The 16,106-nt window shown below is 48.5% G+C and overlaps 1 protein-coding gene across 1 annotated transcript in view; it reads right to left on the bottom strand.

The window, feature by feature from the left end:
* nlrx1 (NLR family member X1) overlaps nt 1–16,106 on the bottom strand; it is a 234,195-nt gene that overhangs the window by 106,348 nt on the left and 111,741 nt on the right. The window contains exon 5 of the mRNA XM_034168712.1: nt 14,358–15,519. Coding sequence (XP_034024603.1) covers nt 14,358–15,519 — 1,162 coding nt within the window. The remainder of the gene's footprint in view (nt 1–14,357; nt 15,520–16,106) is intronic.

Genomic DNA, 16,106 nt, shown 5'->3' with positions numbered 1-16,106 from the left:
TTTTTCATGATTCCATAATTTATTCCTCAGAATTGACTGATTCCATATTTTTTTCCTCTGCTGGTCTAAAAAGTAACAGTTACTGACTGCCACAATTAGTTTTTCCTGATTTCTTATAGTGTTTCTTAAAGCCAGAAAGTTGCCATTTGAAATGACTTTAGTTTTGTGTCATGTCTGTGATCTGCTTTTTTTCTACAAAATTAAACACTGAATGAACATCCTCCGAGGCTGGTGATTCCATAATTATTGCCAGGGGTTGTATTCTGCTCTTACTAGGATGCAGCAGTTTTCTAGTTTGTCAGATAGTTCTGGAGAAAATCACTGAAGAAATTAACACATTGAAAATATGGTTTGACTGAAACAAACTGTCATTAATAAGACGGGGATGAAGTGGAGGTGTAAGAGTCACTAGGTGTTCACAGGAAACACTTATTTATGTATGTTCATTGTTAGTTGCTTTTAATATTTTCTGTTGTGTTTCTATTCAGGTTTGTTTTGCCTCTTTCTCTAAAATTGTATACGAGGTCTGTCAAAAGGTATTGTACCTTTTTATTTTTTTCAAAAAGTATATGGATTTGAATCATGTGTGATTACATCAGCCAAGCTTGAACCTTCGTGCGCATACGTGAGTTTTTTTCACGCCTGTCGGTTGCGTCATTCGCCTGTGGGCAGGCTTTGAGTGAGCACTGGTCCACCCCTCCCGTCAGATTTCTTTTGTCTGAGAACTTGCTGAGAGACTGCCGCTTGCTCCATGAATTTTTTTCAGAAACTGTTTAGAGACACACAGTTGGAAACCATTCAACAGATTCAGTTACATATCGGTGAAGATTCTGTCGGCGTCACACGGATTATGGACCTGTTAAAACCTTTTTAAGACGGCCCACAGCGGCGGAGGGCTCGCGGCGCGCCGAGCGGCCATCGACAGGCTGGAACGACCAGATCATTCTAAACTGAACGCTGTGTTGATCCTGGACATCATGTGACTACCACAGAAATGGCAACAGAGCTGGACAATCAGCACTTTTGCAGCACATTCCACTGTTACAGGAGATTTGTAATGAAAGACGTGCGGAGGATTTCGCTCGTCGGCATGAAGCAGCTCAGGACGCACAGCAAAAAAACACCTCACAGGACATGTTGGGGCATGTCCAGCTGTTACACAATTTTCTCGGATACTCACTCGACTGAAAGCCATCGAAGCCGTCTGAATCTTCTGAATGGTTTCCAAGACGGAGGTGTTTTTTGTTGCGTGTCCTGAGCTGCTTCGTGCCGATGAGCGAAATCCTCCGCACGTCTTTCATTACAAAATCTCCTGTAACAGTGGAATGTGCCGCAAAAGTGCTGATGTCCAGCTTGGCTGATGTAATCACACGTGATTCAAATCCATATAGTTTTTGAGAAAATAAAAAGGTACGATACTTTTTGGACAGACCTTGTATAATAATCATTAGATTATTAATATATAAACAAAAATAAATTTAAGAAATATTACAATTTGAAATAAATGCACCCGAACGTGATGACGGCTGCAATTGCTTAATGCTAAGTTTTAACATTGAAAAAGCCATAGACATGCTAACGCGTTAGCATCGCTCCCGTTTTTAAGTTATAAAATACATCAACTGTTTCAGAAGACCATAACAGGTCGGTTTAACATAGAAAAGGTAAATAATACTCACAGAAGTATGCTCTTTAGGGTTTTAGCGGGGGAAAATTAAACGAAAGAAAGAAAGAATAAACGAAGCAATAGGTCGAAGCATTGCTTCAATCTGCGAACCACTGCTTCGATTGGTTCACGGTTCAAAGCAAAGCCGTGCTGCAGAAAAGTTGATTACAGGCGCACATGACATGAAATATATGTGTATATATATATATATATATATGTGTATATATATATATATATATATGTATATATATATATAAACAAACATTAAACTGAAGCCAAGAGTAACAACGCTGTTTGTTTATATATATATATATATAAACAAACATTAAACTGAAGCCAAGAGTAACGACGCTGTTTGTTTTAAAAATGTAAGGAATAGAAAGTACAGATACTTGTGTGAAAATGTAATGAGTAGAAGTCAGAAGTAGGCAGAAAAATAAATAATGGACTAAAGTATAGATACGTAAAAAGTGTACTTAAGTACAGTAATGAAGTATTTGTACTTCGTTACTTGACACCTCTGCAGCATGTCCAAATGATGACAAAATGACGAAAGAGGAACAAAATGAAACGGACGCTAACGTTGATTTCAACGCTTTAAATGAAACGCGCCTGGAGCCACAGCTGGAGCAGTGTGTGTCTGGATCTCTGAGTTCCAGGACTCGGCGTTGGGACAGAGCTCATAGCACTGAGTCCTGGAGAAACTGCAAACAGAAGCTGTGGAGATCTCTGTGCATGTTGGTGGATCCACCTGCTCTGGTTCCTCATCCAGAACAAAAGAGGAATCATCTCCATTATCAGAATCCTGCTTCGTCTTGCTCCAATTAAAAAGAAACCTCTGGTGTGCCGTGGTCACTGCTGTATCACTGTATTACATTACTAATGTTGTGGTTTGCCCCTGGTCTGCTGGTTTGTCTGTCTGTGTTTCCAGGTGAAGTTGAGGTGGAGCTGCTGGGTGAAGTGGCCACGGGTGTGTCAGCTGTGGATTACATCAGGGCTCCGCTCCAACCTGTCATGTTACTCATGGGCCCCGCCCCATCTGTCAAGTCAGCGCATGGAGTGACAGAGTGGCGTCTCACAGCTGACTTTCATTCTGCTGAGTGGAGCCTCGCAGTTGAATCTGATGGCAGCTCATTGTTCTGCATTTAACCTTGGTGCTTCGTCCGGTTCGGGGCCAGATTCTTTCCTCACCTACCTCACCATCTCCTGAAGAACCTCCGCGTTCCTCCTGGTCGGAACCGGATTGCCACAGATGCCCAGCTGTGCCATACCATCGCTCTCAGCCAGTAACCTTTATCTTCTGTTTTGTTTGGCATTCCGTCGCCACTACTGAAGCTCTTCATTTTTCCAGACTGGAGTCTCCGTGCTCCCCACTTCCAGGCGCCGAATGTAATTCCTCGTGTTTTTTCCCACTGCCGCTTCCAGGCGCAGTTTATGACTCCTAGTGTTTTTCCTCCCGTGGTATTCCAGGCTTAGAGAGCACTCGAGTGGAGCTTCCAGGCCTCTGGACTAAATTAATTGTATTTTTTCAGTTAAGCATTCAGACTTATAGTCTTTATTTCTTCCGTGAGTTTTTCGGTCTAAACTTAACTGTCTGTGAATTTCTTTGAGCATCCAGATAGTAATGTTTAAGTTATCAATAAGTATTCTTTTACTTCTGTGTTTAATGTGGATTTAATTCCAAGGTCATGTTCCATCTTCAGTAAGTGTTTAAACTTTGATGCTTCTGCTGAACTCCTCCTGTGTTCTTTCACCCGCTGTGTCTCACATTAATCAGCCTTTGATCTATTCCACGTCGCTAAGTGATCAGCAGATATTCTATAATCACGGTTAACCCCATCAGCGCCGGTTCTGGAACAGTGAGCACTGAGAAGTAGTTTTTCTACTGACTGAACTGTTTCACCATTTGGTGTCTTCTGTGAGCAGATCCACTTACCGATCACCTCAACAGCTAAGGTCCTGAGACTAATGTAATTGGTTATCTGAGTGCAGCACAGAAAACCTAAACACAGAGACTTGATCCTGAACTGAACTTTGGTTTTGAACTATATTCTCATCATTTGAACTTTGACTTTGAACTGAACTTTGGATTTGAACTCTATGTCGTCTTTTGGAACTCTGTCCCTGAGCTGCAGCTGAAGGAACTATTTCTGTTAATGTTGAGTTTCATGTCTAATGGTGCACTTGCACATATTCATCAGCCCTCTCATCTCCCTTGCAGTTCATCCAGCCCCAGAAGCTCCACAGGCTCACTTCACCTGGTCCCTGTCCAGTCAGTCCTGGGTCCCAGTCCAGTCCGTCCTTGGTTGGTCCTGTTGTCCTCCTGGTCCCTGGTTTGGGTCCCGGTCTCCGGTTGGTCCCAGTCCAGTCAGTTCCTGGTCCCGGTCCAGTTGCCCCGTCTGTCCTGTCTACTGTGCAGTCTCCCCTGTTTGGTAAACTTTTGGTTGTTCCTCCAGTCTTTGTCTTACTGCTCCTGCATTTGGGTCCAACACGCAACCCGGTCCCCAACCGTAACAACTTATATATATATATATATATATATGTATATATATATATATATATATGAACGCGCATTGACTCACGTGTGGTTATTTCCACCAGCTGTAGCTGATCCACAATGTGAATTCTACTTCCCAGAACAGCTCTTATATAATCATCTGAATCATCTACATGTTGCCACATGGACATAAGGGCTGGATTGTCATTCCTATATTTAATAAAAAATAATAAGCGCATGCAGGAGCTGCAGCTGCCGCTGCTTTCAAGTACCATTGGAAATTACACAACTTTTTTGTTGTTTCAAATTCAGCAGTTGCTTGTGGCAAAATAATTAATTGTATCCACACAAAGATTAATTCTGGCCTATGTAAGGTACCTGAGCCCAGTGAAGCTGACCCCCCACCCAGATTAAAAAAAAAAAAAAAATCCAAGCAAACAGGCTGAGTTTGCCCTGTAATTTCCGACAGTACATGAACGCAGCAGCAGCGCTCACAAACCGGCTTCTGTACTTTGTGAAACCATTCAATTGGCCAAACAAAGTCAAACTAAACACTAACGTTACAAAAACTAAGCAAACGCTAAAAAAAAAGTCAAGAACGACAGCAAAACTAAACACCAACAAATTGAGGCTTTCATTGCCCTTTGTTCAAATTTTTCAACAAAACAAAGCGCCAGCTGCAGGAATGAAGCTGAGTGAAGGTTAAATGATGCCAATGAAAGTCAAGGAAAGTCCAGATTTCTTGTTTCATTTGGGCTTCGTTGCCCTTCATTAAGTGGCCTGTGACTGGACCTTTACAGAGAACCGGACTGGCCAGACAAGCTTCAGGTTGGAATGTGTGACCCTGGATCAAAGGCATTTGTTCCATACTGTTCCAGTCAACACCAGCTCAAACAAAATTTATGAGACAGTTTCATGAAGCTTCTCCAATTCAGAGACCATCCAGACACCAATAGGACACTTTCTACAGATAACATCTCAATAAACATAGAATGACAACCGGCCAGTTGGCCAAAGATAACGGGTCAGAAAAACACCCAACATGATAAAATCCAGAAAGACTTTAGGTGATGGTCTGATTTAACATGGATCTGGGTCCACAAATTGAGGTGATGAAGACGAATATCCTACCAATATTGTTGTACCTTTTCAATCCACTCCATACCAGATCCCAGAAACACAATATCAGTCCAGGGACAAATGGATTTCTAGATTTGTCTGGGCCGGCACAAGACCAAGAATCAGGTACAAAACAATGCAATGAAGTAAAGAAGAGGGAGGATGATCTTTGCCAAGCCTGAGAGAATATTTTTTATGCAGCCCGAGTGAGATCTCTGGTTTGCATATGCTGCCCCCTATATCAGAAAAAATGGAAAGATATAGAAACCAACGTCAAACCTTCCCAAATACAAACAGCATTAGGAGATAGAATGAACATCTTATATCAAGAAAACGATGAAATTATACATCAAACAATGACTATCTGGGCCAGAATTGTAATATGATATGGAAGGTGAGAGAAAAATACTTTTAAATTTTAAACCTGGCAGAGCTGACCTTGGCTTCAGACAGCGGATGGATACGGGCACCGCTGCAGATAGTGTGCCAGTCAAAGGAGTTTTGGGGAGCTCCAGAGAGACTTTGGAATTGGAAACTGTGAATTTTTCAGATATCTGCAAATCAGCGATTTCTTCAGTAAAAAGATAAAACCAAATACGTATATCCTCAGAGGGTAATGACCTAATCGCTATTCTAACTGAAACATATAGAAAACCTACAAAGAAAATTACATCCAAACTATATCAGGGAGTCCAGAAACAAAGAGGTGATAGCACTGGATGTGTTAAAAGAACAGTGCGAACAAGCACTGGGTATGTTAAGGTGACAGGAGGACTGGTGTTCAGTGTGGGACACTCAGCACACAACTACTAGATCAGAGAACGGGAGAGGATTCGGCTGGAAGAACTCAATTTGTTTCTTTATTACACCTCACATCAAAAGTAACCAGGTTCAGTTCCCACAGCGTGCTGGAGACTGTGGATGCCATCACTCCCACACATTTGGGATGTGTCCAAAATTTAACTATTTTGGGATAAAATTTGTTCAGTGATTCAAAAGATTTTAGGATATCCAATTCTTCAAGGATGTAAAAATCCTGTATCTCGGTGTGATAACAGAAGATGTAATTGTTCCAGAAGACTGGTATCTGGGTAAAATATTACTTGTTGCTTGTAAAAAGGTGATCACCAAGAACTGATACAAACCGGACTCTCCAAGCCTTAAAGGCAGAGAAAACTCAGTGATAAAAACAGCTGGGAAGATCGACTGCACTACAAACTAACGACTGGTGTGTATCAATGGAAATAAGGAGCTGTTATTGTAGGGAAGGTGTCGTAGCACGGACCCACAACAGGGGGCGCAAATGAACGGACAATGAATTAAGCCAAAAAGTAACAATTTAATGTTGTGATGATACACAACGAAATACACAGAATTAGCGAAGTCAATTGACACCAGGTGACGTGTGGGCAGGCTCGAAGATAGAAGACCCCCGACGAGAGAGAAGCCGCGTCCCACACGGCTTCCACCACCAACGGTCTGAAGAACACCGGCGCCGCCAAGTCCCGAGTCCCCAGGTGGCCTCTGTCTTCGGCTGTCGACCCTGGTACTGCTGGCAGAAAGCAGAGACAAGATGAATGAGTGTGAGTCCGCACACTCAGTAACCCACAGTCTGCACACAGTTAGGAGGGAGCATCTCCAACTCCAATCACACACTCGTGCAGCTCCTGGTTAACCACTTATCTGGTTTGGGGTGTGAGGCGAAGCCGTCGCTGTCACACCAAACGCCAATCCCACAGACAAGGCAAAACACCAGGAAAACGGCTGCAACAGAAGTTCAGATTATTACACAACGTATTCGTCAGCAGAGAAATTACCTCTTCAGTAGTCGATTTCTCGGCGAGGAGGTGGAGCTGCAGTCCGGCCTTTATGGTGATGATGATGATGATGATGATGAACGAGTGACAGCTGGTGCAGAGGATGAATGACAGCTGTCACTTCTTCTGGGTCTGGCGCCCTCTCGTGCTCGTACCACCACCACCACCAGAGGGCCAGCAGTACCTCCTCTTCAGCGGCCCACATAACAGGACCCCCCCCTCAACGGGCGCCTCCTGGCGTCCGACCAGGCTTGTCCGGATGTCTCGTGTAGAAATCGGCCAGGAGGGCTGGGTCCAGGATGAAGCTCCTCTTCACCCAGGAGCGTTCTTCAGGTCCATACCCCTCCCAGTCCACCAGATATTGGAACCCCCGGCCCTTACGACGGACGTCCAGGAGCCTGCGGACTGTCCAGGCAGGCTCCCCGTCAATGAGCCGGGTAGGAGGCGGCGTAGGTCCCGGAGCACAGAGGGGCGAGGTGTGGTGTGGCTTCAGACGGGAAACATGAAAAACAGGGTGAATCCGCAGTGAAGCCGGGAGTTGGAGCTTCACTGCGGCCGGGTTGATGATCTTGAGGATACGAAATGGACCAATGAACCTGTCTTTCAGTTTTGGGGAGTCGACACAAAGAGGTATGTCCTTGGTCGAGAGCCACACCTCCTGCCCGGGCTGGTATGTGGGGGCCGGGGAACACCGGCGGTCCGCATGGGTCTTGGCCCTCGTCCGGGCCTTTAACAGGGCAGAGGCGGGCGGTCCGCCACACCCGGCGGCACCTCCTGAGGTGGGCCTGGCCGAGGGCACACCGACCTCGTCCCTCCAACAGCGGGAACAATGGGGGCTGGTACCCAAACATGCCTCAAAAGGGGAGAGGCCGGTAGCAGATGAGACTTGGCTGTTATGGCATACCTCGATCCAGGCCAGATGGTGACTCCAGGCCGCCGGGTACGCGGAGGTGATGCAGCGAGAGGGCCTGTTCCAAACTCCTGGTTAGCCCGCTCTGCCTGGCCGGTTTGTCTGGGGGTGGTACCGGGACGAGAGACTCACGGTGGCCCCCAGCTCCTTACAGAAACTCTTCCACACCTGCGAAGAGAACTGGGGACCACGATCTGATACAATGTCCGATGGTATCCCATGCAGCCGCATGACGTGGTGGACCAGGAGGTCTGCCGTCTCCTGGGCCGTCAGGAGCTTCGGGAGGGCCACGAAGTGGGCCGCCTTGGAGAACCGGTCCACTATCATGAGAATAACAGTGTTGCCCTGGGACGGCGGGAGGCCCGTGATGAAGTCCAGGCCGATGTGAGACCAGGGGCGATGAGGCACCGGCAGGGGTGGAGGAGTCCCGAGGTCCTCCGATGGTCTGCCTTGCCCCTGGCGCAGATGGTACAGGCCTGGACATAGTCCCGGACGTCGGTTTCCAGGGACGCCCACCAGAAGCGCTGCTGGACTACTGCCACGGTCCTACGCACTCCGGGATGACAGGACAGCTTGGACCCGTGACAGAAGTCCAATACGGCAGCTCTTGCTTCTGGTGGGACGTACATTCTGTTCTTGGGGCCGGTCCCCGGGTCCGGGCTCCTTGCCAGGGCCTCCGGACGGTCTTCTCCACGTCCAGGTGAGGGAGGCCACGACAGTGGACTCGGGGATGATGGTCTCGGTGGGGTCGACAGCCCCGCTTTGGCTTCTTCTTCGTGCACCCGGGACAATGCATCTGATTTTTGGTTTTTTGGTCCCGGGCGGTACGTGATCCGGAAGTCAAAGCGCCCGAAGAACAGAGACAGCGGGCTTGCCTGGGGTTCAGCCGCTTGGCGGTCCGGATGTACTCCAGGTTCCGATGGTCCGTGAAAACCGTGAAAGGCAACAATGCCCCCTCCAGCAGGTGTCTCCACTCTTCCAGAGCCTCCTTCACCGCGAGGAGCTCCCGATTGCCGACGTCATAGTTCCGTTCAGCTGGGGTCAACCTGCGGGAAAAATAGGCACAAGGATGGAGAACCTTATCAGCCTCCACGCTCTGGGACAGCATGGCTCCTATCCCTGAGTCAGAGGCGTCCACTTCCACTATGTACTGGCGATCAGGATCAGGCTGCACCAGAACCGGTGCAGTCGAGAACCGGCGTTTCAACTCCTGGAACGCGGCTTCGCACCGATCCGACCAGGTGAAGGGGACCTTGGTGGAGGTCAGGGCAGTCAGGGGGCTAACTACCTGACTGTAGCCTTTAATGAACCTCCTGTAGAAGTTTGCAAAGCCGAGGAACTGCTGCAATTTCCTGCGGCTTGTTGGATGGGGCCAATCTCTCACCGCCGCAACCTTGGGGTGACGGAGTTGGAGGAGATGATGAACCCCAGGAAGGACAGAGAAGTGCGGTGGAACTCATACTTCTCGCCCTTCACAAACAGCCGGTTCTCCAACAACCGCTGTAGGACCTGACGTACATGCTGGACATGGGTCTCAGGGTCCGGGGAAAAGATGAGTATATCGTCCAGATATACGAAGATGAACCGATGCAGGAAGTCCCGCAAGACGTCATTTACCAAAGCTTGGAACGTCCCGGGGCGTTAGTGAGGCCGAACGGCATGACCAGGTACTCAAAGTGACCTAACGGGGTGTTAAATGCCGTCTTCCATTCGTCTCCCTTCCGGATCCGAACCAGGTGGTACGCGTTTCTAAGATCCAATTTAGTGAAAATTTGGGCTCCATGCAGGGGTGTGAACACTGAATCCAACAGAGGTAACGGGTATCGGTTGCGAACCGTAATCTCGTTCAGCCCTCTGTAATCAATGCATGGACGGAGTCCGCCGTCCTTTTTGCCCACAAAAAAGAAACCAGCACCCATCGGGGAGGTGGAGTTCCGGATCAGCCTGGCAGCTAAAGAGTCCCGGATGTAGGTCTCCATTGATTCGCGTTCCGGACGTGAGAGGTTGTACAACCTACTGGACGGGTACTCAGCGCCCGGGACCAAATCGATGGCACAATTGTACGGTCGGTGCGGGGGAAGAGTGAGCGCCAGATCTTTGCTGAAAACGTCAGCAAGATCGTGGTACTCCTTTGGCACCGCCGACAGATTGGGGGGGACTTTAACCTCCTCATTAGCCGTTGTGCCGGGAGGAACCGAGGATCCTAGACACTCCCGGTGGCAGGTTTCGCTCCACTGCGTCACAACCCCGGACGGCCAATCTATCCGGGGATTGTGCTTCACCATCCATGGAAATCCCAAAATCACTCGGGAGGTAGAAGGTGTTACATGGAACACGATCTCCTCCCTGTGATTCCCAGACACAACCAAGGTCACAGGCTGTGTCTGATGTGTGATTAATGGAAGCAGGGTGCCATCTAGTGCTCGCACCTGCAATGGTGCCGGCAGAGCCACCAGGGGGAGCCCTACTTCCTTTGCCCATCTGCTATCCAGCAGATTCCCTTCCGACCCCGTGTCTACCAGTGCTGGGGCGTGAAGGGTTAAATCCCCACAAAGGATCGTTACTGGGATTCGTGCAGATTTGCAGGGTTTCCCCGCGTGCGTGTTATGATCCACCCTTAGCCCAGTTTCTAAGGACGGGCGTTGTAGTTTTGACCGTTTGGGGCAGTCCTTCTGCATATGCTCACAAGAGCCGCAGACAAACACTCCCCGCGGGCCAGCCTCCTTTGTCTGACGTTTGTTTTATTTTGGCCCTGCTCGTGTCCATAGCTCTCAGCAGGGGGAGCTGTAGCCACACGGAGCTCTCTGGCAGTGAAGCGTGGGGACGACGTCACCTTTCCGGAACCAGAAGGGGGAGGGACGGCTCGTGCCCGGTCACGCCCCCCGGCCTGTGCTCCCGACGATGCTCGTTTAAACGGTTGTCTAAGCGTATAACCAAATCGACAAGCCGTCAAAATCCCGCGGGTTACTCCTTAGCCAGCAGGTGCTCCTTCAGGACCGGCGACAGTCCATTTACGAAGGCGGCGGAAGCGCAACGTTATTCCAGCCGGACCTCGCTGCCGCGATGCGGAAGTCGACTGCATACTCGGCTGCGCTACAGCGCCCCTGTCTCATTGACAGCAGCACGCTCGAAGCAGTCTCGCCTCTGTTGGGATGGTCAAACACTTGTTTGAACTCCCGTACAAACCCAGTATAAGACGTTAGGAGCCGTGAATTCTGCTCCCAAAGCGCCGTACCCCAGGCGCGTGCCTCTCCTCGAAGCAAATTAATAACATAAGCTACCCGGCTGGCGTCTGACGCGTACATGACAGGGCGCTGTGAAAAGACGAGCGAACACTGCATGAGGAAGTCTGCGCACGTCTCAACACAGCCCCCGTACGGTTCCGGGGGGCTTATGTATGCTTCAGGGGACGGTGGGGGGGGTCGTTGAACGACCAGTGGAATGTCTGTTACGGGCCCAGGACCAGCCAGAGGAGTGGCTGCAGCAGCGCCCTGATCGCGCGCTTCCACCCTGGCGGTGAGAGCCTCCACCTCCGGTTAAGGAGAACATTCTGCTCGGTCACTAAATCTAACCGAGCCGTGAAGGCGGTTAAGATCTGCTGCAACTCACTCAACATGCCTCCCGCTGACGCCTGCGCTCCTGGCTCTTCCATTGGCCGTTCAAGCTCGGGTTGACGCCCCTCGGAATCCATGACGATGGCCGAGAAATCCTGTTGGGAAGGTGTCGTAGCACGGACCCACAACAGGGGGCGCAATGAACGGACAATGAATTAAGCCAAAAGTAACAATTTAATGTTGTGATGATACACAACGAAATACACGAATTAGCGAAGTCAATTGACACCAGGTGACGTGTGGGCAGGCTCGAAGATAGAAGACCCCAGACGAGAGAAGCCGCATCCCACACGGCTTCCACCACCAACGGTCTGAAGACACCAGAGCCCACCAAGTCCCGAATTCCCGAGTCCCCAGGTGGCCTCTGTCTTCGGCTGTCGACCCTGGTACTGGTGGCAGAAAGCAGAGACAAGATGAATGATTGTGAGTCCGCACACTCAGTAATTCCACAGTCTGCACAGAGTTAGGAGGGAGCACCTCCACCTCCAATCACACACTCGTGCAGCTCCTGGTTTAACCACTTATCTGGTTTGGGGTGTGATGGCGAAGCCATCGCTGTCACAGTCAACGCCATCCCACAGACAAGCAAAACACCAGGAAAACGGCTGCAACAGAAGTGCAGATTATTACACAACGTATTCGCAGCAGAGAAATGACCTCTTCAGTAGTCGATTTCTCGGCGAGGAGGTGGAGCGGCAGTCCGGCCTTTATGGTGATATGATAGATGATGATGATGAACGAGTGACAGCTGGTGCGAGGATGCATGACAGCTGTCACTTCTTCTGGGTCTGGCGCCCTCTCGTGCTTGGAGCCCGCATCCAAGCAGGGCGCCCTCTGGTGGTGGTGGGCCAGCAGTACCTCCTCTTCAGCGGCCCACATAACAGTTATAACTGAAATATCTGCCCTCCAAAGTCAGAATTCATCCATCATCAACAATTTCATGAATCCGGCCACTGACACAATATCCCTGGATTGCTTATGGAATGCTGTGACGTAGCATGAGCACAGAAAGCTACACATGGCGAACACGCGCTGATGTAAAAACCGTAACTTCCAGACTATAAGCCGCTACTTTTTTCACACACTTTGAACACTGCAGCTTAAACAATGATGTGGCTAATTTATGGATTTTAACAGGTTTTCTCATATCAATCAATGTTGTGCATTGATTGGCTGAAAGCTGCGTCCTCATGTGGCGTAAATTCACACACACACAATAAATGTAAAGTCTTACCTGTTAGTTTTAGTGGATTCATCAACACGTCCTGCAGAAAACGACGTCCTGAAAACAATTAAATCCTTGTCATGGATGAAGAAAAAGTCCCTCACTTTGTGCTACAGTTGAGCCTCCCATCAGATCAGACAGCGGAGACCCCCCCATTCCCCTCCGTGTCTCTGTCTTGAAAACGTCACAGCGCCTTGGGTGCACCATGGCGTTATCTCATGATGCACACAAAAAAGTTCAAATTACCAGGACTCAGATCTGGTGTTGAAGCAGATCAGACAGCCACGAGACACCGTGCGTGCGCTGGATGACGTGCACGTCAGAAAAATGGCATTTATGGTAAGTATTCAATTAAAACTCAAAAAAAGTCTTTCTGTCTAACATCTTGCTCTTCTGCACTGCAGGGCGACACTGTCGAGTGTTGAACCTCTGTCCACGTGATGTCACAGCAGGACTGTTCTAGCAGCCACTCAGACCAGCCACACACATGCCTTCAGTCATCTGGGAGAAGCCGCAGATTAACCTGCCACAGGGCAATCAAGGAGGCCATCAAACGGCCGATCAGGAAACCGACCCGGACCCGGACTGAACCTCTTCACTCCACCTGATCCCAAGGACTCAGATAAGTGGACCTTTAACTGTTCTGATCAGTCTTTGCTGTCAGTGATGCAAAGTGATGTTCTTTGTTTGATTTTCTTAATAATAACAACGATAATTTGTGAACCCAAAATTCACCACTAAGTTACAACTAGGTTTCATTTCTGTGTTTAGGGCCTCGTTGTTTTTTTTTTTCATGTCTCACCATCAACGTAATCATCTCAGCAATAAAACTACGAGTCATTATTCATACTGTCAAAATCTCTGTCACCTGTACACATGTGATAAATCTGTTTTTCTTGTGTCCAGCTGAAGACGCATGTTTAAATCGATCGTATCCCAGAACTTACGACTTTCAGATCAAAGACTGATTAATATCAAACTTAACATGAAGTTCCCTGCTTCGAAGCAGGTGGTGCCCCTTTCAACGTGTTTAATGACATTTCATATTGAACTAAATATTGTTTTAAACTTCTATCTGCTAGAATTAAATATTTCACACTTCCTTCCTTCCTCCCCACTATGTCAAAATACTTAGCAAAACATGACCTTTCATGCTAAATAGATAAAAATACTGATCAGTGAAGATCAAGGCTGAGTGATTGGTGATTAAAGTTGCCTTTAATCTCACTTATACTGTCTTTGAGGCTTTTATCAAAGGTGATTAAAGCACTGGTTGCCTTGTAAATGTACTGACTATCAGAGGCAAAACCATCATAAATGTCTACAAAATCTCACGTCGGTCGGGTTCTCTGCTAGTTCTTATATAATAATTAATATTTTCTATTTCCACTTGTATCTTCACATGTCTTGTTGGTGACAGATGACTAAACTGAAGTCAAACATGATGTCGATCACGCGCGTCACATATCAAACCCAGGTGCACTCTGCTGTGTATATGCAGTTTGTTACCTCTGACCAGGTATTTCCTCAGGGTGTGTGTGATCTGGGACACAGTCGTACTCTTGATGCTGCACCCAAGTTGCTGGAGAAGGACACGATTCCCATAATGCAACAAGCCGCCCATGAAGATGGGATAGAGCTCAAAGGGCCGGCCATGACTGGACTGCCGTGGCTGCGGGCCGTGGACTCCCAGGAGGTTTTGCTCCACTTGATCCAGCACATCCTCGTTGTAGCTGTCCTCAGTGCGGAACATCTCGGCTGCCATAGTTCTGGCAATGCTGCCTTTGTTGTGACTGCTGATTTTCTCGTAAAGTTGTGGAAAAAGTTTGAGGAGGTTGAAGACAGCAAAGATACGGAGCGGAATGAACTTGGCAATTATGTTGATGAACGTGCTGACATCATCATCTGCCTGGCCAATAGCCACAGACACTTGCTTCGTGATCTTCTCCAGAGCAGACTTATTCTCTCCGAGGAGCACATAGAGGGCGGCCAGGTACTCCTGCATGGCCGGGACAGCAAACACATAATGCCGGTCTTCACTCTCACTCAGTGGTTCTGACAGAGCATCTCCTACACTTGGAGTCAAGAAGAAGTCCAGCACATCTGTCCGGAATACTGCCAGCTGACACAGCTCCTCATCCGTCTTGGTCTTCCCTCCGATCCACTGCTCCAGCTCCTTTTCAGAGAATGACATGCGTCTGTAAGTCACACCATCAAACGCAAGTTTTCCAACAGTGCGGACAACATACAGCAACAAAGACGTTTGGTTTTCCTGACTGGATGAGCCCTGTCCTGTTCCTGTACTCATGACCTCTCCTCCAAAGTTGAGCCTGAGAAAACTCGTGTATATACCCGTCAGTGTTCGGATGGGTGCCTGCGCGTCCGTGAAACGGAGGAAGTGTAAGGTAGCGCATGTAAGCCAGCAGTAGGAGGGCAGGAAGCAGGCCGAGGCCAGCTGGCTTTCCCTCTGAAGGTTGAGGTAAAGTAGCTCAATCACAGCCTGGGCCTCCCTGTCACGTGGGCTCCCCGCGGGTCTGCTGCAGTAGATGGGTGTGAAGTAGGCTCGCTGACGGTCTGGATCATTGAAGCCACAAATCTGTGCATAGCGGCTCACGTACTTCTGAGGGATGCGGTCCAATGCAGACAGCCTGGTGGTTACCAAGACACTGGCCTGAGAGACACACAACAGACAATTTATTATACCATCCATCACCAACACTGAACTTCCATTAACAAAAGCAGGCTTTACTAAGCTGACAGTAGATTGGCAAGTATTCATCAGTGACTGCTGGTGGTTTGTGGAACAAGTACACGGGGCATCTTCACAATGCAAAAACATTTTAAAAAGACAAAAAAGAAGTCATTGCAATGAAAATGTCCACAAGGGCAACATGAACGTTCTCACTTTCAGAAATGAACCCAATTCCTACAGAAGACACAGCAACTTTGGAGGCTCATAAAGGCAATCTGACATGATCCTTCCCGAATCCTCAGAGCCATACTGGTGGCACCTGTGCTAATTAGCAGCTGTACTGGTGGGGCCTGTGCTAGTTAGCAGCTGTACTGGTGGCGCCTGTGCTAGTTAGCAGCTGTACCGGTGGGCGCCTGTGCTAGTTAGCAGCTGTACCTGTGGCGCCTGTGCTAGTTAAGCAGCTGTACCGGTGGCGCCTGTGCTAGTTAGCAGCTGTACCGGTGGCGCCTGTGCTAGTTAGCAGCTGTACCGGTGGGCGCCTGTGCTAAGTTAGCAGCTGTACCGGT

This window comes from Thalassophryne amazonica, chromosome 4, assembly GCF_902500255.1.
Source record: "Thalassophryne amazonica chromosome 4, fThaAma1.1, whole genome shotgun sequence".
NCBI lineage: Eukaryota > Metazoa > Chordata > Actinopteri > Batrachoidiformes > Batrachoididae > Thalassophryne > Thalassophryne amazonica.
The sequence above is the reverse complement of the archived record's forward strand: the minus strand, read 5'-3'. Positions and strand labels throughout refer to the sequence as shown.